General features: G+C 37.3%; 1 protein-coding gene across 1 annotated transcript in view; it reads right to left on the bottom strand.

The window, feature by feature from the left end:
* The window catches only part of DNAH5 (dynein axonemal heavy chain 5), a 249,075-nt gene that overhangs the window by 109,201 nt on the left and 111,935 nt on the right, over positions 1 to 27,939 (bottom strand). The window contains exons 36-47 of the mRNA XM_037799237.1: positions 25,114 to 25,292; positions 24,536 to 24,723; positions 24,012 to 24,206; positions 20,901 to 21,035; positions 18,683 to 18,790; positions 16,384 to 16,537; positions 11,744 to 11,890; positions 8,425 to 8,666; positions 4,939 to 5,115; positions 3,976 to 4,177; positions 2,879 to 3,021; positions 2,422 to 2,556 (exon numbers count right to left, since the gene is read on the bottom strand). Coding sequence (XP_037655165.1) covers positions 2,422 to 2,556; positions 2,879 to 3,021; positions 3,976 to 4,177; positions 4,939 to 5,115; positions 8,425 to 8,666; positions 11,744 to 11,890; positions 16,384 to 16,537; positions 18,683 to 18,790; positions 20,901 to 21,035; positions 24,012 to 24,206; positions 24,536 to 24,723; positions 25,114 to 25,292 — 2,005 coding nt within the window. The remainder of the gene's footprint in view (positions 1 to 2,421; positions 2,557 to 2,878; positions 3,022 to 3,975; positions 4,178 to 4,938; positions 5,116 to 8,424; positions 8,667 to 11,743; positions 11,891 to 16,383; positions 16,538 to 18,682; positions 18,791 to 20,900; positions 21,036 to 24,011; positions 24,207 to 24,535; positions 24,724 to 25,113; positions 25,293 to 27,939) is intronic.

A 27,939-nucleotide genomic window follows, 5' to 3' on the forward strand; every position in this document is an offset into this window, starting at 1 on the left:
AACAGGAGATTCTGTTAATTACTAATGAGACAATTAACATAAACTGGATTGTCCCAGGCAAAGAGGGACATAGAGTTCTCCTACTGATAAAAGAAGTGAAAATTTGATACCACAGTGAAAACCAAAAATCCTGATTGAAAAACAAAACTGTCAGGTAAGAGACATTTGTCCTTGAATGAACAATGTGCCATCATGATAAGAGAGGAGGGATGGAAAGTATCTATTTTCTCATCCACAAATTCAATTTGTTTGGATCCATATAAGTGGCAGAAACAGAAACAAATGCTCTGCTCCATCAGCCCTTGTTTAGCATGAACGACTGAAAATTATAGTGAGAAAGTTAATTACAGCAGTTTGGCTAATTGAAAGCTTTCTAAAAGTAATGAGTCTGGCTTAATAGAAAGCACTGTTGTTCAGCAATGGAAACAGGCTCAGGAACTCAGTGGAATAGATGAAGGACCCTGTAATGCTTCTGATCAAAAACAAAAATATTGCAGCGTTGACTCTACCTTAACACTGAAGCAGTTGAGAATCGGGTATACAGATTCTAACCTTTTTAAAACCTACTTTATTCCTCTTCTAATTATTATACATTATTACTAAACCTCTTTGAGAAATTTTTTATACAAGTTATAAATGCAAATTTCAATGATGGGTTGTTTTCTAGACAACGTAACGGCTTTTTCCAGGAAATAAATATCTCATGTTAAAGAGTCATAGGCCACAGATCTTTAATACCTGATGGGATAATATCACTAAGAGTTGCTAACAAAAATACAGCAACAAGGCCTAAAGAATTAATCCATCTCAAGAAATGTGAATAGCAAGAAAATTACCCTACAGAATGAAAAGAAAAAAATCACACTCAGATTTAATTTTAAAATTCTGCATCCACAAGTAAGGTTATAACTTTTATCTTTAAAGAGAATGTTCTCATAGAGTAAAACTAACAAAAATCATTGAAATGTTAAACAGTGTCAATGGAATGTGCATTACATCAGCAACTTGCAGACCTAGGATTATCTAATGTGCTGCTCCCCAAACACAAAAATACCATTGCTGAATCTCTAGAGCCAATTTTGGGTTGACCTTCCATCCAGACGTCCCCATCAAGCCACTGTGTAGATGGTACTCATTTGACAGAAGGCTAAAATACTGGAAATTCCATCACTAACAAAGAAACATGACACAGTTGATGGCCTTATTTAGAAATTTAACCAGTGGTTTTAGTTCTTTGGTACTCTGCTGTCACCATTAAATTAAGTGATACAAAGTTGAGACCTAGCCATATCCTCAACAATTTTCATTGCCCTTTGATATTTTCATTCCAATAACTAAAAAAACAATAAATTAATCAGAAGCAAAGTTCACTGGAATTTGGATCCCCCTAAAAATTTTCCCTTCCTTTTGCATGTTATTACATGTATAGTTTCAGCAAGATATTGGTATTCAAACAAAGGAAAGCTATAAAAGATTATTTGCAAATGGTTTAAGCCTGAACTGACATTTCGGGTTTTTCCCCTGGTTTCCACAGGGTCTTAAGCAACTTAGAACCAACAGAAAGAGAAACCCAGGCCATTCTTGGCAGTTTCATTTACAAAAACCAATGCAAACTGTAAGGCCTTTTTCTGTCACCTCTCTAGGATATTATGGGAAACATATTTAAAATGCAAAGAGTCTAAGATTTTATTCCTCATTGCAACTGATACTGAGAGCCTTTGTGGAATGTTAAGTAAGGGAACGACAAGACAAAAGTAGCAATTTAGGAAACAGAGATTGCAAGAGATATGAAAGCTGAAGTGGAAGATAACTAAGACTTAAACCGAGACCAGCTGGGGATTCTTTGAACCTAATACCCTGGTGCAGAATCAAGAGGAAGTGGTCTACACCAGACTTGCAGGGAGAAGGAAGGGAATGGAAGGAATGTGAAAAGTACGCCTTAGACAAGCTAACAGCCAGCGATCCAAGAAAGACCCATCAAAGCTAACTCCAAGGTTTCTCACCCAGAGGCCAGAAGAATAGTAACAACCACAGAAAAGTAGACACTAGGAGATGAAGCAGGTTTCAGTGGGGGAATAAGTGATATTTCACTCAATTTTGGATTTGGCATGTTTACAGAATGCTGCACCTTTCTACAAGATATCTGAAAGTGTATCAAGGCCTTTAACACCTTATGCAAGCTTTTTATTCCTCCACAATTTAAGATTTTGTATTATAATCTACCTAAAGAAAGATTCTCTTGCAGTGGGATTATAGAGGTAACAGCATTCCAGAAATAATAGCGGAAGGCATATATAAGGGATGTTCCATGGTTGGGAAAGTGTGGATGAGGCTCAGCGGGCACAAGCTGAATAGTGAGATTTGAGCCTCCGATAATTATCACAAACTTGGGTTTAAAAAGCGATACCAAACAGCCAATACCTGAAACATCAATGGGGTGGTTGCAGAAGAAAAGTTCAGACTCTTGATTATGTGACTTTCACGATCATATTTTGACATAAATCCTTTGATTATAACAGTTTTGGCCGTTCCTTGTTCACCAATTAACAGCACAGCCTAAAATAGAAAAGCAGAGAAAGGAGCCCAAGAAACACAATGAAATTATCAAAAGGGAAGGATTTCTCTTTGGAAAAACAAGTCAAAATTCACTTTCTCTCAAGTAGTACATAAGAAATAATCACTTCATTATGAAATGAAGTATTCAAATTTAATATTGTTCCTGGGATATAAAAAAAGAAGTTTACTAATTTGGGTGATGATTTCATTTTTTTTTTTCTAAACAGCAACATGAAACATTCTAAAATAAATGCAAGATGCTTCATATTTTCAAGTGACATCTCAAAATATGCTATTTTTAATAAAAGATTAAAAGATGTACCTTGCCCTGCTTAGCAATAGTTTTAATTAGAAAGTCAGTCCTCACATTGTCGACATTTGGAACCAAGATTGAACCATATTCTGGGGTAGTGTGAGATGGATACACATATTCCTCAGTGCACGTGCTCCAGTGCATCCATTTACCTGAAAGGAACAGAGCACATTTACATCTTTGTATGCCTATTAATAATTTAACCCTTAACTGTAACAAGCAAACATCCAGAAATCTTATCAAGGCAACTTTCAAACATCCCAAGCAAAATAAAGATCATTAAAATCAGAGATCTAAGTATATACAAATACACATAAGTATATATAAGTATTTAGCCAAGTCGAAATTTCCCAAGGAACTGTCCCAACTTGTAATATTAGGAAATATTAGGAAGCATCTTGGAATCTTCTTTTTAAATATGTAAGTTTTCAATAATAGAAAGTGTATTTAGAAACTACAGAATTGAGTGTTAACAGCATGCCCTAAAACCACCTTAAAATACATAATCTCACAAGCTTTTCATTAGGCAAATAAATTGATAACTTTCTTAATTGTAAGACCAAAAATAAAAGAGCCCCAAATGTCATTGATGCTTTTAGCTTTATACACACACACACACACACACACACACACACACACACACACAAAACGCATATATATTATAATTATATATATAATGTATGTATTGCATGTGTATGGGTAACAAATAATTTTAAAATATGTATTTATATATATTTGCACATTTATTTGGTAAAAATATTTCAAACTTTTATATAAATTGGTGATTATATCGAATGAATGCTGAAATGGATCTGATTTGGATTTTTTAATTCGTCTTTAATTCATTACGAGTTCAGTGCACACTATATTTCACAAGGAAAAAATGTGCATTGGAACAGAATTTAAAAAAAAAAAAAAAAAAAAGCAACAGCCAGTTAACATTACCTTCTTTACACGGGGCATTTTTTTTATTTTATTAATTTTATTAATTTTACAGCCAAGAATTCTAATAACCCATTTACAACAAAATATTTTGTGTAACTATTAGCCATTTGGCACCACACCGTTCCCATGTGCTACATAGCAGCAGGGCAGGGCGTCCTCACCTCCCGGCGCCACATAATAGTCAAACATGCTGTCCTCCGGCCCCGCCAGCGCGGGCAGATCCAAGGCCAGCCCCTCCCGCGAGCGCAGCCAGTGCTCCAGCCGGCGCCGGCCGTCGGGCTCCAGCAGCGCCCCGACGCTCCACATCAGGGAGAAGACGTACAGTCTCCCCAGGTGCTCCGACGTGACCTCCCCACCTTGCTCCTAGGAAGGCGAGATACAGTTCATTTTAATTACTTGGCTCTCAAGCCAAAACTTTGCTCCGGGGTCTCCGTGCAAACAGTAAACACAGAAAAGGGACAACCGTTTTCCCCAAAAGACGAAGACAAGAAAAGATGAAGAAAGCTGAGGAACAGGAGAGAACCTTATCTCTAAGGGATACCAAGCTGGTTTTAAAAATAAATTAAGGATAGATGAGATGATTGGTAGTTAATTAGATAGACTATAACTAGATAGCGAGATAGAGGTAGACAGAGGATGTATGATAAAATGATCTAATAAATGTGGCAAAATGTTAGGAGATGGGATATCTGGGTAGGAGTTTCCACCTTATTCCTGTATTATTTTTGTAACTTCCCTGTAAGTTTGAAATTATTTCCAAATAAAATTTTGAAATTTTATTTTGAAATAAACTGGAGTTTCCATCTTATTTCTGTATTATTTTTGTAACTTTCCTGTAAGTTTGAAATTATTTCAAAATAAATTTTTTTAATATTTAAATAAATCAAATAAATTAGGGGTGTTTATTACATGACTGTTCATTAGCAACTAAATTACAAATCCATGGCTCACTTTGTGAAAAAGAGAAATGAAGGAAAAAATGCAAAATATTCAGGGTCCACATGTGAAACATCTCTCCTTCCTGGCAGCTCTAACCAAGGGAATTAAATTCCACCATTGTCTTCCCTGCACAGTATGGCTCCGCCAGGTAAGAGAGAAATCCTTTTCAAAGTTGAACAGCGCACCTTTGGAGGGATCAGGCCTTGAAGCATGTTGATGCTTTGCATGATTACAAACGCTTCAAGCATCTCCATCTTGTATTCCAGGTTCTGAATACTGAAGCGATATAGATCTGGAAAGGACTTCGTGTACAGCCCACGAAGAATCTCAGCTTCTTGAGGTGAGCGCTTTTTGAGGAAACCCTGTTAGTTCAGAAATTAGTGCATTCGTTAAACTTATTAGCACACCAGGAAAATGGCCATTTGGGGAAAAAACTTTTAAATCAACCATAATAAGAAAAATACTAATAATAATACTTATTACATACTTATGATGTGCCTCGCCTTGCTATAAAACCTAATGTATTAACTCATTTAATCCTAAATGCAACTGTATGAGATAGGAGCATTTACAGATGAGGAAACCGAGGCCCTGGGAGTTTAAGTAACCTTCCTACAATCCCACAGCTGGTAAGTGGCAGGGCCAGGATTCAAACCCAGAGAGTCCAGCTTCAGAGTGAACACATCCAGCTATTGCACTATATATATGCTCAGGTCTTGAAGCCAAGATGGAGAAATAGTGTGCACCTCTGATTAAGGTATGCCAGAAGAAATGAGGAAGCATATATATGGAAATAATTTAGAAAAAAATAAAGAATAAAAGAGGAACAAAGGAAATCCATAACTAGATTTTCAAAAACTGGGAAACAACAATTTACTAGAATTACTTGTTTCCTTTTTTTTTTTTTTTTTTTTTTAACTTAATGGACAACATAGAAAAATATCAAGGACTACTCAGCAAAATAGAGAATTTAGTCATTCTGCAATTTTCCAAACTTCCAAATATTAAGAAGGCACATATAATTCATAATAAAATATTGCTTAATGTATAACATTTTCTTAAGGTGAGGCAACTTCTCTTGGGTTGTGAGATCAGCTCATTCTTCACCTCAGTACTCCAAAAAACAATTAGAGAGTCTGAAACAAGAGACATAGAGTTCTCCTAGGAGGAAAGGACAGAAGCAATAAAAGGTTGATTCTGAATTATTCATCAATTCATGAATTTACCATGATTCCACAGCAACAAAACATAACACACAGCATTTTAGAATTGATGAAACCAAGAAACTACATATGGCCGGGAAGTTAACAGCTTGGCTTCTTGATGCTGACAGATTCCCATCAAGACAGCTTCTCAATTGCTTTGCCCTCTAACTACTCTCTTGGAGCTGCCTTACACTGCTCTAAATATTTGCTGTCTGATTCTGAGTCTTGCTTCCTCCTAATCACTTCCAAGAAGAAACCACATTATTTAAAAGCATATAAAAATACTACTATGGAGATGTAGCATTAATGTCAAGCCCTTATTCAGTCTCAACATGCGCAGACTATATAGTAGCTTATTTCATAAATAGCAAATTCTGAATATTAATTAGCTAATACTAAAAAAATTATTTTTTAAACCTTTGTGAATTTGAAGTATTTGGGGGAAAAAAATCACATAATGCATTTTCATGTGGAGGTCGCTGTATCTTTGACTGGTAAGCTTGGCTGCATGAAAGAATCTAGATTTTTTTTAAAAGCATTGAGTTCCAGAACCCCTCCCCAAGATTCTGTCTTGTTCTGATTGGGGTATGGCCAATTCATCTGTATTTGAAAGCGTCATTGGTGATTACTGACAACCCCACTCTGTATTCTCCTTAACAGATCATTTAATTGTGAAATCTGAACTCTTCAGAAACATTTTTAGTGACACATTCAAGTATATATCAGTATCATTTTGCTATATAATCCCCTCCTTCTTCACATCTTCATACTTTACTATATGTAAACCTTTTACAACCCATAGTTATTTAAATTCTGGAAAAACATTATTAAAAGTTAGGATATACCCAGTAAGAAAAATAAGTACAAAAATTTAATGGTAATATAAACATCTATTTTATTTAAATTATGAATTCATAAGTTTTCAATCAAAACCATCTTCTCAAATATTATAAAAATGAAAATAATAAATCTGTCCAATTCTATTAAAAAAAGATTTTTCAAATGGTTTATCTATTAAGCATTCTACCTTACATTATAGTATTTTTAATAAAATGTCTAAGTATACAAAGCATTTAATTATGTCATTATATCAAGATACTCTAGACCATATTGGTTCTAATAAAATACCATATCATGAATTTAAGAGATATTATCTTAAATACTATTTCCAATTACAAACTTAAAACTAATATTATGACTATTGAATCCCATAAAAATTCCTCATATGCAACTTTAATAAATTATCTTCAAGTTAATATCCTATGGTGGTTTTTCCCAAACTTTATATGAATAAGTATCTCTTTAAAGGGTCATGAATCTCCAAGTTAACAAAATTAAATTTTATTTTTTCAGTCCTCTGACACAGTTGGAAGGGCTTACTGATTCATCTACTCCTTGCAATTATCCACAGCCCCCAGGTTGGAAATCATAGCTCTAAAGCGATCAGAAGAGCACAGAAGAAATCTATAACTGGCAATCAGGGTTTGAATCTCCCAGTGCATTCAAGGGTCTTCCATAAACATTAATGTACAAAATGGAATTACACTACATACAGGTCTATAGAAAATTCAGCACACACACTAAAAGAATGCTAAAGGATCTGTGCCAGTTTGAAACTGTTATGGCCCCCAGAAGAGTCATGCTCTTTTAATCCAATTTTGTTGGGTGGAACCTTTTGATTGAATGTATCCATGGAGATGTGACCCACCCAACTGTATGTGAGACCTTTTGATTAGACCATTTCCATGGAGGTGTGACCCCACCCATTCGGGTAGGTCTTAATTGGATCACTAGAGTCCTTTAAGAGAGCTGAAAGCCCACACATACTCAGACACTTGGAGACACCTGGAGATGCAGACAGAAGGACATTTGGAGATGCTGAGCTAAGAGATGAAGCTCAGAGTTCACCCCCAGGAAGCTAAGAGAGGACCCCCCCAGATGCTTAGAGAGAAGCACCTCAGGAGAACCCAGCAGAGAACTGAGAGAAGCTCAGAAAGACTGGAGCCCAGAGACATTTTGGAGAAGGCTATTTTGAAATGCAACCCAGGAACAGAGGACCAGCAGACACCAGCCACGTGACTTCCCAGCTGACAGAGGTGTACGGACATGATTGGCCTTTCTTCAGTGAAGGTTTCCTCTTGTTGATGCCTTAGTTTGGACACTTTTATGGTCTTAGAACTGTAAATTTGTAACCTAATAAATCCCCTTTATAATAACCAATCCATGTCTGGTGTTTTGTCTAACAGCAGCTTTAGAAAACCAGAACAGGACCTGTTTTACTTTTTTAAATATTTTCTTTAATTAGAGAAGTTGTAGATTTACAGAAAAAAATCATGCAGAAAATCCAGAGGTCTCATATCCCTCACCCCTCCACCCCCCTCACACACACACACACACACACACACACACACACACACACAGCCTGCTTTAGTTTTTAATTATTCAAAGGGAAGACTGCAATCATACCTCAAGAATAGGACTCCAATCAAGGATAGAAGAACTCATGAAAACCATTCCATTTCTAGAGACGGTGGCAGGAGAAGCATTGTCAATATTATGAGGTTCGAAAACGATCTTGCAGTTTGGTGCCATGGGGATCCGATCACCATTGGCAAGGGTTAGCATTTTGTTATCATCCAAAACAGAATTCAGATTTTCAATCCAGATGGCATCTACAGGTCCATCAAGAACTATCCAGATATGTTCCCCTAGAGCACCCCACCAAATGAAAAATAAAGCATACATACATACATGTGTCTATATATATAACTCTTAAACATGAAACACCAGTACTTAATGTAATTTTCATTAATTTTAAAGTGATGCTTTAATCTAAATGATATCCTTACTTTATTACAAAGAACTTTTCAGGTTGTCTATGTTGCAGTTGTTTCAGGCCCATAATCAAATCAAAAAGTCATTTATTCACCGAGCAAATATTCACTGAGCACTTTCTATGAGCAAGCACTGTTTTGGGGTCTGGTGATACTGTGATAAATAGACAAAGTCCCTGCCCTCATGGAGTTTATATTGTAAGGGGCTGAAATGATAGTTAAATAAATAAGCAGAGAAGTATATGAGATAAGAAAAATAAAGCAGGGCAAGGGGATGGAGGCCATTGTTTTAAAATGAATTATTCCAGGAGGAGATTGAAGTGATGTAAAGATGGAGAGGTGGAATTTTCCAGGCACTAGTAGTCATGAATGCAAGGACTCTAAAGTGGGAACAAGCATAGGATAATCATATTCAAAGACCAACAGGAAGTTGAACCAGGTTGGCAAGAAGAGGTAGAGGAAGCAAGAACATGGTTGAACTTTGAAGACATAATATTGAGTGAAATAAGCCAGTCACAAAAGGACAAATACTGTATGATCTCACTGATAGGAAATAATCAGAATAAGCAAACTCAGAGACTCAGAAACTGGAATACAGGTTACCAGGGGCTGGGGTGGGGAATTAATGCCTAACTGGTACAGAGTTTCTGACTGAGGTGATGGCAATGTTTTGGAAATAAATGGTGTTAGTGGTAGCACAACATTGCGGATATAATTAACACCATTGAGTCATATATTCAAATGTAGTTTAGAAGTGAAATTTTAGGTTGTATATATGTTACCAGAATAAAAATTTTAAACAAACAAACATAGGACCATACAACACAGTTTACCCTACAGTAAACTATGGACTATAGTTAATAGTATAATTATAATAATATTGTTTCTCTGTAACAAAAGTACCATGATAATGTTAATAATTTAGAGAGGTGTGTGTGGGAGGGAGGACATTGGGAACTCTATTTTCTGCATGATCTTTCTGTAAATCTACAACTTCCCTAATAAAAAATCAATAATATGAGAAAAGAAAGGAGAGGTAGGGGGCAAGAGGGATATGAGTGCAGCTGGAAATACAGGTCAGGGGAGACAGGCAAAGCTTTAAAATTCTAGTTTGCACATATTAAATTTGAAGTGTCCAACATACATCCAAGTGGAGTTGCGAAGCCAGGAACTCAAGGCAGAGGTCAGGCCTGAGGGTAAAAGTGTGGAAGCCATCAGCTCTTAGATGGTACTGAAAACTATAGAATTGGATAAGTTTCTTCTGATAATGCGTGTAGATAGAGACAGGAGCTCTGAGGACAGAGGCACTGCAACATTTACACGTTTGGTAGAGGAGTTCCCTTGCTGGCTCCTCCCTCTTCCAGATCCCTCAGGGAAGCACGTGAAGTTGGAGGAGAGCCAGCAGGAAGAGGTATCACAGAAGCCAAGTGAAGGAAGCGTTTGACAAAGGGACGTGTGTGCCAGGTGCTGCTGAGAGCAAGAATAAACTGAGAACTGACATTTATTTGACAAGCTGGCGGTCACAAGTGCCCTGAGTAAAGCAGCTTCAGAGGCACTTTGGAGACAAAATCTAATGGGAGTCACTTAAGGAGAGATTTGGAGTAAAAGAAAATGGCAAAGAAACATCAGTGGAATGCCCAAAAAGAATGTGATAGTAAATTTAGGTATTCACTTCAATAGTGATATTCTCTTCATTTCTTAACTACTAGCTTCTCTTACAGACATCAGGACCAAGTTTGTGGGGTTTATTTTTCTTTAGTATGTAACAACTGTGGAATATTCTATTTTAAATAAAGTGCTTTGAAAAACCAAACTAATCTCATTCAACTAGCAATCCAAGTAAAATGATGATCTAATGACCTCAATCAGATCTTTCAGGAAAAAGCATCTGTTGCCTTTTTTATGGGAAGCCAACGCACATTTCTATGAGCTCCTGTTACTCAAGGTAGCTTTTCATCACTGAATCTGTGTTTAGAAAGGATTACTGGAACAATTTAGAAACAAAATTTGGTTTCTTTCCAGCAAAACAACAACAACCTCTACTATCCCACACACTTTAGACATGAAGCATTTCCATCTCTCTTTTGACGTTTTAGTTTGGTCAGCCACATTCCTTAAATGAAAATGTCAGTGGCGTCATCCTCAACACTGTTCAGTTGAACACTGTTGCCGAAATGGAAGGCCCAGGAAGTGAGCCCAAATATCTTACCCTTCTCATATGCTCTTTCTCCCTGCAATTGTTTTCACTGTCCCTTTCTCCTGTTTATTCAGGAGTGGGAGAATCCAATGAGGGGAGAACCGAGATCACCACTTCCATCTGTGCTTATATTCTGGGAATGTTGGGTTCAATTTACAGGGTCCATAAGAAAGAAAATTCACAGACTGAATGGCTAGCCCTGAATGAGCTTGTTTAAACAACACCAAAACACCAGTGCACATTTGAACAGAATAAATTTGTAAGTTCAATATAGACTTCATTTTTTATATACACAGTGTTCCTCCCAACGAAAATTTTCTTGCCCATTTTCTCTAGTGATATTATAGGGGAATAAGTTTTTTTAAAACTAGGCTGTACTTAAATAAGAGTAAGATTTTTAAAATAGTCAGTGAAAATAGTTATGGTAAATTTACTTTATTCAATACCATCAATTTCCCTTAACAGCTTTTCTCACCTGTTTTATTCAAAGATATCACAATGGTGTAGAAAGATTCTCAAAAGGAAAATAATTCCCTTTTGTAACCAAAAGTGGGGGAGGGTGCATTTTAAATACAATAGTCAATAATTTTAGTATTTCAACATTTACAAATATCATTATGACTTATGACTTTGTAGGTTTGGCTAAGATATTATATGGAAAATACAGATGTTATACTAATTCTACATAACCACCAAAGATTTTATTTTATTTTAAAGTACATGTCAAAAATAATATGTATAATTTATCTTCTACCTTTCTTTGCTCTCAATGTTTTTCTCCAAAGGGTAGAAAAAATCCCATCCGTCCAGTCATTTGTGGCCACATCAAGCCTACCAAACATCTGTGGGGCTGTAATTGCTTTAGGATTCATCCTCATTTCTCGGTGTGGTTTTCCACAATCTATAGCAAAGAAATCCAAAGTTTAAACATCGCAGATGTGGAGTGAGCTGTGACTGGGCCACACTGCACTAATTTGTGGGATACTGTCAGCAGGTGTTCAAGATATGAAAAATGCAAAATTACATTAAAAATATATGTCTTACCATGTTCCAAGTTATCATAATTAACCTCATTAGACTTTATTGACTAAAGCACTTTTTATCTTATTTAAAAGAAAAATGCACATTGCAAAGGGGAGAAGGACACCACGCTGGAATGTATGCAGAATCTAATGTAGTCTAGGGATTCTTTAAATTTCATAGCTCAAAAATCTTTTGGTTTATGGTACACCTGACTATTCTTGTGCCTGAAATATCACCTAGGAGACACTTCATTCTCTCCATTATCAGTTTGGCTTTGCTGAGATGTGTCTTTGCTCACCGTGGAAAAGATGAGCTAAACTAAACGTTGCATGAATCAAGAACTTTTCTTTTGTGGGCAACCTCACAAAAGATATTTGAAGTTCAAACCCTAAAACTACACTTTAATGGGCTGGGATTCTGCACATAAGGAACCAAGGTTAATGAGCAGAAGAGAGGAGAATAAGGTTGGAAATATAAAATCATTAAAATAGATGCTAAATATCAACAAACAGGCACACATACATACATATGCACATTAGAATAGGTGTTACAACAAAACCCACTTAGAAAACTAAACCACAGTTCTCTTTTTGTAAAAATCCCTAATTATTTGCAATGTTTTATGTTGCTGAAGTTCGACACACAGTCACAATTTAGCTTTTACAATGGAAGATATCCATAAGATCTTGGCAACACTTTTCTAATCACACTTTACAAAAGGCCAGCAAAATCCTAAAGTGTGTGGCAGCCTCATGGGTGAAAACTGAACTTGGTCTGTTGCCCAAAAACGAGAGACTATCAAAAAGAATTTAATTATGGTGGTAGGTAGAATTTTGTCATTTTTTATTTAAAATGCCAGAACATTTTTATAAGGGCACTCGAAGAAAGAAATGCTTGAATTTCACACTGTTAAGCCACCTCCTCTTGATTCACTGCCTAGCATTTCTTGACTCTGCTCCTATGACTGCACCCTCATGGGCTTGCCCTGGGGTATACACCCCTTTCTTATAATAGCCTCTTTAGAGGGCTCCAGACCACCCCAACCATGTATTCCCTACTTGGCCACCAGCTGGTCTTCTACACCCCAGGTCAATGGTCCATTTCCCAGCTCAGTGGCTTCCTGTGGCCACTAGAATAAAACTATGTATTTAACATGATTTGCAAAGCTCCTCTTGCCTTGCCCACTGTTCTCATTTTGGATTTCTCCTGAAAGCAGAGCCTGACACAAGGACTTATTTGTAGGGAGGCTGAAGTAAGGGAACAGAGAGAGTGAGACAGGAAAGGAGAGAAAGGCAATGAAGGGTGCATTGCTGAGCTGGTTGCAGATGTAGCATCCCTCTGAAAGACAGGACGTGGGACATTGGCAATCAACAATTCTCCCCCACTGGTTGAGGGTAGGGATGCCTTAGGTGCATTAATTCCCACCCAACCCCACTTCCAGGCTGAGTCATTTGCATGACTTTAAGGAAAGTCCCAAGGCTGGAAAGCTGAGAGACATCATTGAAGTGTGAGGGAGAAGCTACCCAACACAGCTGCACCTAAGGCACTGGAGGGCCGGATGAATGTGGCACTGGGTGCCAGTAGCACCTGCGGCACCTCCATACCCAGCCTCATCTCCTCCATGTTACGTCTCATCCATGCCAAACCAGTTCCACGGGAAAATCATGCTCTCTCCTGCCCCTCCTACCCACCACACTTGTGTCTTCTGAGTTTTTATCCTTTTTATCCTTTTATCCTTAGAGCCTTAGCTGATGTGCCACTTTAATTCCTTAGAAAGCTTTCTGATCCCCTTAACTTAGGCTCACTGGTCCACGTCTTCCTTGTAGCAATTACATGTTGAGTTACAACTCTGAGTTTCCGGAAATTTTCTGTCTTCCCTCTACAATGTAAACTCCTTGAAGACAAGACCATGTTTTATTAATACCTGTTTTCCTGTTTCTAGTTCAGAACCTGACACAAAATAACCTCAATAACATTTGATGAATGATTTCAAGATGACTAAGGGAACAAATAACATGCATGGGTCTTGCATTTCTTCAGAGGAAGTCCAACCCAATTCCCTACTCAATCTTTGGATAATTCAAGTTTTCAGCAACAAACAGTGTGTTACTTAAAATAACAAATGTTTGCCCTGCATACTAAAACAAAGAAAAAGGTAATAAATAGAAAATAATCTAATGATTAAATCATCTTTGCAAGGTACTTTTCCAAAGTCAGTGATGCCATATATGCTACATAATTCAAACATAGTATACATAATTTATCCATATTGTTTAATATTTAGTACTCATTTGGTTCAAGTTATTGGACCAGGTGCATTTTTAGTTTATTGACAACAAAAGGCAGCTTCAGAACTGCAAAAAATATTATAAACATGATTTGAGAGGAAACACAATCATTTTAAAGCTATACAATCTCAAAACAGAATCTGAACACACATGGAAACCACATGATAAATCCTGCAGGTGTGCGTTCCAGTTTTGGTGGAAGTGAGTGCTGGCTGAGGAGCACAGTCTCGTCTCAGTGTGAAGAACACCTACACAGCCCTGTGGCAGATAGAATTAAAACCCCAGAGAAACATGCTCTTAATCTTAACCCATTCCTGTGGGTGTGAACCCATTGTAAATAGGACCTTTTGTTGAGGTTATTTTTAGTTGGGTGTGACCAACTGAATCAGACTGGGTCTTAGACCTTTTACTGAAGGCATAGAGAAGGCCACAGAAAGAAAGCCATGGGAAGAAGCTGGAAGATAATGGAACCAGGAAAGAAAGGGTATTGCCATGTGACAAAAAAGCCAATTGCCAAGGATCACTGGCAGTCAGCCCAAGAGTGCCACAGTCTTTGGGGAGAAAGCATTGCCCTGCTTATGCCTCAATTTGGACTTCTACTATCCTGAAAACCATGAGCCAATAAATTCCCATCATTTAAGCCAACTCACTAGATGGTATTTGTTTTAGCAGCTTGGAAACTAAAACAAGCTCTGATGTCCAGAAATCACTTCAGCCATAACTGTGGAAACTGAGCCTAAACTCATTATATATATAGGACCCTAGGCAATCTCCAGTAACCACTAACTTAAAAACAGTGAAATTAGATTCAATGAGCCGATTGGAAACCCAACCAAGTGACCTTTACCCTGTGGGATGATGTATGCTGTATTCCAACAGCCAAAGTACTGTCAAATTTCCAGAACTCTACAATGGCTAAGAGCTGCTGATACTTGTTGAAAGAATATTGCCCATGTCCAATCAGAACCAAAGAATACAAGAATAATTGTGAATGTAGTGGTGCCCATTATCTTATTAGCTAAAAAGCTAATAAAATGCAACATAGCAGAAATGGGCTGGCTTTTACAATGGGGGTTTATTAACTTACAAGCTTACAGTTCTTAAGCCATTAAAATGTCCAACACAAGGTATCAACAGGCAATGCTTTCTCACTAAAGACCAGCTACTAGCAAACTTGGGCTCCTTTATCAGATAGCAAGGCACATGGAGACTTCTGCTGGTCTTCCTCTCCTGGGTTTTGTTGCTTTCAGCTTCTGGCTTCAGTGGCTTCCTCTCTCAGCTTCTCTAGGGATTTTTTTCTGTGTCTTTTATCCTCTTATAAAGGACACCAGTAAGAAGATTAAGACCCACCTTGAATGAAGTGGGTCACATCTCAATTGAAATAACCTAATTAAAAGATCCTACCCACAATAGGCCTACACCCACAGGAATGGATTAAAAGAACATGATCTTTTCAGAACATTATCTTTTCTGGGGTATATACAGCTTCAAACTACCACAATACCTAGGGTTTGCAAGGATAAGGACAGCTGAAACCTAAATGTCTCTATTTAACTTCCAATTCCAGGTGGGAAGTTAGTTTATGATTATGATGGTTTTCAATATGCAGAACTTAAGAGTTATGATGGAAACTATTCTATATTTATTTGGAGGCAGCATGTTGTATTTTGTATTTATTGGAAAGTGGCATGGTATTTTGGAAAAGAGGTTATTCATTAGACCTTAGGTCTCAGTCCTCTTAATTACCATCTCTGTGATCTCAAGCATCACTGAATTTGAGTTGGTGTTTTGTACAAAATAAGGATGATAACAGCCATCACCCAAAATCATTATGAGAATTAAATGACATAACATATGTAAGACATGGAGCACAGTGCACAAGTTACTGAGAAAAATGTTTTCCCCCTCTGGTCTATTAAGATGATATATTAACTCTAAAATGTACACAATAATCAGTAAAGTGGCATTCCCTACTATAAAATATATTAATGTATCTACCTGCATGTCCCTCTTGAGGCAATCAGATGTGACACAACTCTTTAAACGTGTTGCCCAGGGCAATGTTATTTGGCTGTTCCCTTACCTGTCATGGCTCTCATCAAGGTGTGGATGCAGGTGGTCTTTCCTGCTCCACTCGGCCCCAGCGTCATCATTCCATGCCTCACCCTCTGCGTTTCAAACAGCTGGATGATTTTCAGTTTCCAAGGAGGATGGTTGATTAAACCGGCTTCTTCAACCTGAAAGCATAACAAACCCCTATATTGGGCCAAATCAACAATGATCTAGGCTTATCACTGTGTTCAAAACAAATATAAACCAATAAAAAAAGGTTAAACATCATTGAAATGTAATCCCAAACCAATAAGAAATATCTGCATTTGTCTTTGGAAATTAGATAAAATTGCATTAACATTTTATTGAATGTATAGCTTAGAGCAATTAAAGAATGAAGACACAAATGGCAAAACATATTTTAAGTGTTTAATTTAAAAGCTGATATTTAGTAACTGGAAAATTTATAGTATACGAGGTTGACTGAAATTCTATATAAATTTCTAGCAGTATTATAAAACCACTGGGTAGTTCTTAATCTATCAAATACATGATGGCAGTTAATCTGTGCCAAACGCTATTCTAAATTTAATTTTCATAACAATGCCATGAGATTGGTACTATTAACATGTTCATTTTAGAGATAAGGCAATTGAGGCACAGAGAGAGCAAGTGGTTTTTTTCAAGATTATCAACTTGTAAGGTTATGGAGTGGGGATTTGAGCCCTAGAATTTCAACTCCATGGTACATGCTCTTAACCATCAAGCTATGCTTGAACCCACTATAAATGATGCTTTTAATTTTACTTAACTAATTTTTGGATAATAATCATGCATCACTTTATGCTATGTATTTGCTCCTCAGATTTTTCATATGTTCCAAATTATTAATATAAGTCATCTTAAATATTGCTTTATATTTAGCTTTTTAGGCAATGCTACAATTAATTTAACCATATGGTGAAGAAACCATTTGCAAAATGAATTATCACCCTTACCTAATGGGTAAATACAGATTTTCATATACTGATTGTTTTTAAAGTGAAATATAACTTAAACACTACCATATTGGATTTTTATTATGTTTTTGAGGAATTTAAACATATTTTATAAATATGAGTTAATCACCATTTCTATAGAACAAACTTTTTTTCCAAACTCTTCTTCATAAGAAAGGAAATATTGAGTAATAAAGTTTACATGATTCATTTCCATTCCCAGGAATATTTTAAAAAGTTAAAACTGCACCAAGTATCATAAGAAATTCAGAGACCTAAGGATACGTATATGTGTGTGTGTGTGTATATATATATATAAACATATATATAAATATAAATATAAAAATATATATATATGTATATATATATAGTGATGGATCAATGGATCCCCAGAGCCTAAGGAAGAAATCACAAGTGATCCTGGACCTGGGTATAAAGAACAATAACTGAGAAGCAGCCTGAGATCACTGCAAGTAACAACCAAAGGCAGAAAGCCGGAGATCAAAGCAATGTGGCAAACCTCAAGACTAAAAACAGAGCTAAGCCAAGCACCGGCAGGCAGCAAGCTGAGCTCCACCTGGCCCCTGGGGACCAACGGCATTTCATTTCTGAATTTGGTGTACAAGGGTTTCCATCAATATCAGGGCCCCCTGTGAATGGCTAAACTGGATATGTGATTCTGCAACAGTAAGAGACACACCAGCAGGAGGACACTATCATGGTGTGAAAGCGTCTTAGTTTCCTAAGGCTGCTCTAACAAGGTATAACAAACTGGTGGCTTAAAGCAGCAGAAATCCATCATCTCACAAGTTCTCGAAACTAGGAGTCTGAAAGCAAGGTCTGGGTAGGGCCATGCTCCCTCTGAAACCTCTAGAGGAGCATCCTTCCTTGCCCCTTTCTAGCATCTGCTGTTGGCTGGCAATCCTGGGTGCTGCCTGGGTGCAGCTACAGCACTTCGATCTCTGCCTCAGTTGTCATATGACTTCTCCCTTGTGTCCATCTGTGGCTCTTACCACCTTCTTATGAGGGCGCCAGTCACATTGGATTAGGGCCTTACCTCCTCCAGTCTGACCTCATCTTAACTCATCACATCTTCATAGATCCCATTTCTGAATGAGGTCACATTCACAGGACCAGGAGTTAGGATCTGAACATGTCTTTTGTGGGGACACAATTAAACCCATAACAAACAGCCTTGCCTCTCATAACACAATAGCTGCAGCCTCATGGGTTGTTTTGGAGCCCACAAATTCAGGCCACATGCAAGCTCCACTTGATTCCATTTAAATTCAGATGAATCAGACACAGTATTTGCCCTGTGAAATACATTACCTGTCTACTAATTGCCATTTCCAATTCAGGATAACCTGCCTTATCCAGAAGAATGTTTGGAAAGAGATCCTCAATCAGACTCAAAAATAAGGGTTCATCCTCATCAATCTAAAAAGAGACAAGAAAAGGAAATCAGACCAATTATTTTAGCACAAACATAGCAACATCAGCGATAAACTGAAAATTTACAACACAGCCCAGATTATTTTATGGTAATCATTAACAAGGAATATCATCTTCATTTTAAATTTAGTAATACTTTCCTCATCTATCCCAGAAATTAAAAATTCCAAAAAAGAAAGAGAGGAGGAAGAGAAAAGAAAGTAAAGATTACCCCATATACCAACTGTTAAAGAAGCTTTCTGAAAAAGAGATCAGACTTCAATTAGTGACATGAAAAAAATGGACTTGGTTATGACTAAGGTAAATCAGACTAAGGTAAAGGATATAAACTGGGTTTTAAAACTTCAACTTCTGTGTGAGATCAAAGAAGAGATGTTTATTTGGTGCAAAATCTGTATTTTCTGTAACACACTATGTAATTTAACTTGTATAGTCAGTTTATTCAAACACCTTAATTATATGGAACACTGAATGGGGGTGAGATCTGGTTGGTTTGTACAGGTTAGTGTGAAGCCCCAAACATCCCAGAGTAATTTGGGCAGAGAATAAAAAGTATTTGCAAAGCCTCCTTGAGGGACTGGGGAGAAAATGTGGAAATATTAAACTTCCCCACCTGGGGAATTCCCGATAGTCTCACAAGCACTAGGGACTACCAATTTAGAAGGCTGAGCTCTTGATCTTGGGACTTGCCTTTATGAAGCTTTTTACTGAAAAAAAGAGGCTAAGCCTACATATAAAATTGTGCCTAAGAGTATCCCCCAGAGAACCTCTTTTGTTGCTCAGATATGGCCTCTCTCTCTAGGCCAACTTGGCAAGCGGACTCACTGCCCTCCCCCATACACGGGACTTCCAGGGGTATAAATCTCCTTGGCAACATGGAACATGACTCCCGGGGATGAACCTGGACCCAGCATCATGGGCTTGAGAAAGCCTTCTTGACCAAAAGGGGAAGAAAAACAAAACAAAATAAAGTTTCAGTGGCAGAAAGATTTCAAATGGAGTCGAGAGTACATTCTGGAGGTTATTCTTATGCATGATGCAGGTACCCCTTTTTAGTTTTTAGTGTATTAGAATAGCTAGAAGGTAATACCTGAAACTGTTGATCTGCAATCCAGTAGCCTTGATTCTTGAAGTGTATAACTATGTAGCTTATATGCTGTAATCGGGTGATTGTGAAAACCTTGTGGCTCATACTTCCTTTATCCAGTGTATACACAGATGGGTAGAAAAATAGGGACAAAAAGTAAATGAATAACAGGGGGTATGGGGAGTATGGGATATGGGATGTTTTGGGTGTTCTTGTGTTCTTTTTATTTTTATTCTTTTTTTTTTTTGGAGTAATGAAAATGTTCAAAAATTAATTGTGGTGATGAATGCACAACTATATGATGATACCATGAACAAATGATTGTACCCTTTGGATGACTGTATGGTATGTGAATATATCTCAATAAACTTGCATAAAAAAAGAAAGGAAGGAAATGGAAGGAAAGCAAATATTGCCTACATCCCAAACTTTCCATATAATCACAAGTTTTGTAGCAGTACTACATACTTTACAATTTCTAATTTAAATTTAAGAGAATTTTTAAATGAGAGATAGTAGCAAATTCATGAATTAGAATTTTATTCATACTTTATTTTGAAGTAAAATATATGATTTTGTCACCCAATACGTAGATCCAATGATACAGGACAATTGATTATCATCTCTATTGATAAATAAAGAAGTTTGAAATTATTGCACACTTGTAAAATTTACATACAATTTCCAGCCAGGTTCTGCAGACTTTAACAAAGGTTAGATTTAAGCTCAAAAGCACAAAAATTATTCAAGTTATTTGGAAATTTTAATACATGAATATCTTAAAATCCATGTCAATTCTACTGGAACAGGCATATAATAGACTAGCTATGAGTCATTACCAAAAGAACTTCTGAAAAAATGTAATTTCAAATTATGTTCCCCAGCATTTTATTTGCTAATTAGGCATTTTAAATGAGGATTTTAAATAAATATTTCTAAATCTCATTTCTGCTTAGCTAGCTGAAGTGATACGTAAGTGAGTGGAACATTTCCATCTGTGACTCTTACCAGTTTAGAAAGATTCATATCTCGGAGTACACGCATAACAATTGTAGATTCTGTATCCTTGGGGTTGGCTCTTTTTGCAGCTCCCAATGTCCGCAGCACTGACAGAATGTTACGCAGACCAAAGTCATAATGAACCTGAAAATTTTGAGATAAACCGGGCTTATTTTCAATATTAACTTACCCTTGGAAACTATATGAATTTTGGGGGACACTTATTAGCAAGAATGAATAAATGTCTAATTTTCCCTTTAGAGAATGTGTACAGTTAGTGGAGCAATACATTTCTTTATCAATATATTTGTCAAGCAAATAGAGACTCCACAAAAGAGTCCTGCCATACAGCACCATTAACTTCAGCCCTGAGGTCTGAACCAACAGATTCATCCTGACAGAGAAAAAGGAATAACATTCATCATGAACTGGAGAAGTCTCCTCAAACCTCTTCTTAATCAGTCATGCACAAGAAAGCTTCCTCATGATTCTAAAGCTAAAATTCAGAAGCGGAATTAAACTGAGACCTCTCTCATGAGTATGGCTTAATACCTCTCTATCTATCATCTATCTAGCTGTCTGTCTGTCTGTCTATCTGTCTATTACGCCTTTCTATTGAGAAGACAGAAGTAATGAGGAAGAGGAAAATTAGCTACAGGATTACATGGATGGGAAGGAATAACTACAAATCAGAAATCCAAACTCCATTTTGGTTATTCCTTTGGTATATATTTATAAAAATTCAATCACACTAAAATTCAGCATCTATGAAGTGAATAATTAAAAAACAATTATCTCCTAAGGCAAGCGGCAGCAACGTGCATCAATTAATACTAAGCATCTGGAGGCTAGAGCACATAAAAATATTCAGATTGAGTTCCTGCCTTCAAGGAATTTAAATTCTACTAAGGGCAATAAACCAAAAATATGAGTAAACTTTCATAAAAGTAAAAATTACTAGAAAGTGCTGGTGGGTGAAACCAGTCAAGGAAAACTTCCTATCAGAATTGGAGCTAATACTGTGGTCAGGAAGTGAGATTCACCAAGAGGGCAGCGTGAGGGCAACTGTTTTGCATGTGTTAATTCATTTCACATCATAATAACCCTGTGAAGCAAGAGCTCTACAAGTGAAGGAAGTAGAAGTGGAGAAGCAGTGAAGAAAAGGGCAGGAGTCAGGGAAATAGGAAGTTTTTCTACATTTAAGAAATAGCATAGGAAAAAAATATTTCTTTGACAGAGAAAAGACAAGATTGAGTGAGTAAGGGCTACAATTCACAGAAGAAACCAAGAAGGTTGGTGGTTATAAAAAAAAAAAGCAGTTAAGGTCAGGCTAGCCATGGAAGGAAACTACATGTGAGTGAACACTCCTTTAGAAAGAAATTTGCATGGGAATGTGATTTGGTTGAACCTGTAGGTGTAAAAATAATCTAAATACAAAGAAGTCTGGAACAGAGGAAAAGTGAGGAGAGAGATTCAAGTGTATATATGTTAGGGGATAATATCCATGTTATATTCCTATGTTGATTGCAGTGTAACTTAAAAGCATATGTGTTTAGTAATTTTTATTTAAATGTTCTAGGAAGTTGTGGCATGATCCCTGCCTCCTAGTGTCAAGCCCTTGAGTGATTCCTTCCCCTTGAATGTGGGTAGCCCCTATGATTTGCTTGTAACCAACAGAATGCAGCAGAGATGACAAGTTGTATGTGATTACACATATGCAATCCATTACATAAGATTGTAGCGCTCGTCATACTGAAATATCTTCTCTCTGGCTGACTTTGAGGAAACAAGGGGCCATGTTGGGGAGCCCCCACTGGACAAGGACCTGTGGGCAGCTGCTAGGTGCCAAGGGTAGCCTACAGCCAGCAGCCAAAAAGAACCTGAATCCCTCAGTCCTACCACCTCAAGGAATTCTGCCAACAACCTGAGTGAGCTTGGAAGTGGATCTTTCCCCACTCGAGCATCAGATGAAACTTCAGCCCCAACCAACACTTTGATTACATCCTTGTTAGACCCTAAGAAGACTCAGGTAAGCCATGCCTGGGCTTCTGACCACAGAAACTGTGACATCATAAACGTGTGTGGTTTTAAGCAGCTTGGTTTGTGGTAATATTGTTAGGCAGCAATAAATAGCTAATAAAGAAATAATATATCAATTTCACCTTTCTTAACCATAAAAAAGCTTGACGGCTGAACTTGCTACTTCAAACAGCACAGGAAACTAGCAAGAAAAGTTACAACAGATAAGTCAGACAATTAACAAAGCTTGGCCAAATACCTGAGTGGGCTTGGAAGTGAGAAGAGTAAGTGATTGAGAGCTTCCTGAAAACCATGACTACATCTAACACATATTATAATGAATGTACAGGCAGTATAAATACAACTATTAATATCCATAATTTTTTGTTTCTTAGATCGGATAGTATTCATTTCATTTCTATTCAGTAAATATCACTTTCTTAATAAAACTAAGCATATAAAATTATTTGCATAATGAAACTTCCTTCTACTTTGTATCAACAAGGTACTTTGTGAACAACCCCAACCGGACAATTTTCAAAATGAGAAAATCACTGTGATGGTTAGGTTCATGTGTCAACTTGACCAGGTGATAGTGTCCAGGTGTCTGGTCAAGCAAGCACTGGTCTAACCGTTACTGCAAGGACATTTGTGGCTGGTTAATAAACCAGAAGGCTAGTTTATTAAATCATCAGTCAATTGACTGAAGCTGTGACTGATTACATCAGTGAAGGACATGTCTTCCACAATGAGAGGATTCAATCAGCTGGATTTAATCCAATCAGTTGAAGACTTTTAAGCGAGACAGACAGAGGACCGTCACTTCTTCAGCTGACCAGCGAAGCATTTCCTGAGGAGTTCGTCGAAACTGCCAGTTTGTTGCCTGAGGAGTTCATCGAACGTCTTCATTGAAGTTGCCAGTCTGCTGCCTGCTATGGAATTTGGACTTGTGCATCCCCACAGTTGTGAGACTCTTTTCTAAATCTTTTATTTATAGATATCTCTTGTTGATTCTGTTTCCTAGAGAACCGTAACTAATACAATCACTGAATAGAAAAATGAAACATGCATAAGTATATAGAGACCTTCAGAATGTCACACCTGCTTTGAAAGCTGCTCCTCACACAGCTTGTAAAGTGTGAAAAACTTCCTGGCCAGAACGATGTTGTCAATGAAGCCACAACTTGCCAACTTCACTCTTATGATAATCTGGCGGTCGGGGACCATCATGGCCACAGAGCGGAAGTTAATCTTCAAGTTTTCAGGAAGTTCCTGCCTCCCAGCATAGCCAGGATTCTACACAGAAATATAAAACCCAAGGATGAATGATTTGATCATAGGGTAACAGGCACACATCAACATGAAATTAAAAGATGCATTATGTAGATACAACAAATCTAGAATTAAAACCAGAGGGTTCATTAACATATCACACTCTCCTTTTAACTGGATAGACTAACTCATGAATTATTAATGTGAGCTTTGTTTAATACCAAAGGCTTTCAAACAAGAGCGAAAATTCCAATCCCAATTTCTACTGATGAAAAATAGATGACCAATGAGAAGGCAAATGCATGAAGCTATGGAAAGGCTGAAATTCAGTAATTCTTCTCATGGTTCCTTACCATGGTTAGAAAAAGTCCAAATTCAGGGTTCATAGCCACGCTATCTCCATCGGTAAAAATAAAAGATTTTTTACGCTCCTTTTTACATGTCAGAATAATGGAAATTTGCTGGGCTGCAACTGAGAGGACTGGTAGATCAATTCGGTTAAATTCATCAAAACAACCCCAGGAACCAGACTGTGCCAGCCCTTAGAAAGGAAATTAAATAGAAAAATCAGTTACTATATAATTTTGGAGAGCCAAGGGAAAAGGTATTTTGCAGCTGCCAAGATAAACCAGAGATAAATTCAATAAAAAATGGAGTTGAACAAACAGATCATGCATTGAATCCTCAAAAACATTGCACAATTTGGTACTTTACCTGTAAACACCCAACCTGCAACCAACAAAGGAACCTCACAAAAGCAAGTGATATTAACATTTGGAGCACACAACAATGGTAAGATTCAAGATTTTCCAAAAGTTTCACAAAGTTGAAAATCATCTCTAAAATTTGGCCTATTGTTGAAAAGTATATCTTAACAAGATAGCCCACCTTAGCTGAAATTTCTCATCAAATAAAAATATACAACCCTCACCTTTAAAAATCCGTCCAAGTCCTCGGAAATCCATCTGGTCCGAACAATTGAAAACCACCACATATTTCCCAAGACATCGTCCCATATCTTTGGTTGTTTCTGTTTTGCCCGTCCCAGCTGGTCCAGCAGGGGCTCCCCCCATGCTCATTCCCAGAGCTTGTGCCAATGTGATATAACACCTAGAGGGTGTAGAAACATCGTTAGAGCCATAAATACTTCTGAAGCATCACAGTGAAATGAAACCATGCAGATTTAAGAATGGAAGATCTGGGCCATTATCCTTACATAACATTTCCAAGACGACATCCTAAAATACACTTACCCTTAAGGACATTAGTAAGGGTTGAGAAAAAAGGAGGGATGATCTATAACCAAGTAAGTTTGAAAATTCTCAACAAGATTAAACAGGTTTCATTGGTACTGAATTTTCACTTTCTTACAATAAAGTATAAGGAATTCCCAGAACTTATTTGGCAACAGGAAAACTTTTTTTCTCAGAAACCTATCAATATCTAAAGAATAATATTCTGTGAAGCAGATTGGAAACTATTTAAGTAGATTAATTTCCTTTTGATTCTAAGAGTCTGTAATTTCATGTACTTGGGCAACACAGATCACATTATATTTAAACATGCCTTGCTAAGTACTTATATTTTATATTTATTTCTGCAAGCATCTCCTAAACCTACACACACCTTTGACTGTATATTACTATACAGTTTAAAATATTGCAGTGAGAGAACACTAGAATGTCTGTGGAGGAAAAATCTCAACCTGATAACCTGCTGGTAAGGTAGGTACTCAATTCCCCAGCATCACCTTGTATTGTAAAAAGAGATGATTTATAAAGGGATGAGGTTCAGGCTTTCATACAGACAAACTATAAAGCATTCATTTGGACTTGAAAAAGATTTCAATGAAGTGAAGTGAGTATCCAGCATGAGGGGTAGAAATAAACAACGAGCACAGCAACTGAAGATCCTCTAAGGACTCCATTGGATTGGAAACAGTTTCCTAAAGAGTCAAAGGAATGACCAAGTCCTCAATATGCCTGGAGATATTGAGGAGGAGAAGATATGGGTGGAAAACCAGACAAATACCTGGTCTCACTTTCGTTTCAGCTTTGAACTCAAGGTCATATTTCTCCTGTGTCATTTGTCATCACTTTCAGATCAGAGTTTCGGGAACAATAACAGCTTATATTGCATGCTCCTCATACATTAACTCATTAAATGCCCAGAAACTCTGCAGGGTCTTTACTGTTATTTTTCCCATTTCACAGATGAAGAAATGTATAATTTTTCCCACTTTACAGAGATTCGGTAACTCCTATGCATTGCGATGGGAGAGCTGATAAGAAATGTAGACAGGCCTAGTGATATATGTCTGCCCTTGACATATTCTTGCAGCTTCTCTGAGTTCTGCCTGCATTTTGGCCACTTGACTCTGCTTTTGGCAGCTTAGTGAAGTCTCAGGCAGGACCCCTAACCTCACTGAGTCCCATCATTTGTTGGAGTAGAGACAACGCTCAGGAGTACCAAGCACAGGTTTGGCACAGAATGACTCATAGTCATTATTATTATTGCTAATATGACCACTGTTTTTCTTATTCATTGACGACCTTCCCATTACTTTTTTCCTAAGCATGTCTTATAGCCAAAATGCCATAACTAAACCAGGTTCTCAACGAGGAAACATCTTGCTGATGCATATACCATCATCGTTTCAGGAAGGTTTTCATTATTTTAGAATCACTGCTGCTTAAGAATAATAACCAAAACCACTTCTGGTTTACATGTGATGAGACACATTGAATGTGCTATGAATACATAATACTTATGTCGGTGATGGATTCAGTTAAATCATGTGCTAATGAGCTCAGGTCATGGCACCTACCACAGTTCATTTGGCATCGTGGTCAAATTCTGCATCTCTAATTCCGGTAGCAATCAGGTTGGGAGGAATCAGAGAGGAAGGTATGGCTGGATCAGCACAAAGCACTTGTTCAACAAAGGTTCGTAGAATACTAGGTGCCAGGTGTCAGGCCCGCAGCTGGGGACACAACTGGGAGCTGGACTCGGTTCCTGAGAGCAGGCTTGTGGGAGGTCCCTATCAGCCTCCAGCTTCTGCTGTCCCCCATCCTAAGTGACAGCAGAGGTTAGGACCATTCCAGTCTCCTATTCTTGTCCTCAGAAGTAGAAGGAAGGATGGGTTATTTACAACACCATGAGCTTTTGGCAAAAGGCATTAAATGTTTTAAGCTTATTATAACATCGGTTTTATCATTCACATGGCGTCAAGCTTCCCAGTGATCACAGCAGCCAGGCTTGTTGAATCTTCCCAGGGAAGCTGGAAAGGAAGGTTGATGCCATGTCAATGCCTCTGGCCTTTGATTTATTTTCTAAGTATTAACTTTAGTGAGGAATTTTCCTTTGTAAAAGGACAGCAAGTCTTGTAATAGAATCCCAATGACCAGCAAAAATGATGACTGACTTCTCACATAATCACGTTAAAGAAAACTAAATAAGCAAGCCTTCAGGGTGAAACAGGCTGAAGTTTAAAGTTTAGAATCTCCTCCATTATATATTTATAAATGCCTCTTTTGCTTTTAATATTTTCATGCTTTGTTAATATGGAAAGATATGCAAGATAATGAATATAGTAAGCAAATAAAGTTGCAGAAAAGTGTGTATGGTAAGATACCCATATGTGAAAATTAGTTAGATTCTTGACAAAAATAAATATTCAAAGTTTCTAGGATAGAAAACAAACTGTTAATCATGGTTATCTCAGAAAAAATAGAAAATCTTTCTCTCCAATACTTTC

Source organism: Choloepus didactylus, chromosome 11 (assembly GCF_015220235.1).
Source record: "Choloepus didactylus isolate mChoDid1 chromosome 11, mChoDid1.pri, whole genome shotgun sequence".
Lineage (NCBI taxonomy): Eukaryota > Metazoa > Chordata > Mammalia > Pilosa > Megalonychidae > Choloepus > Choloepus didactylus.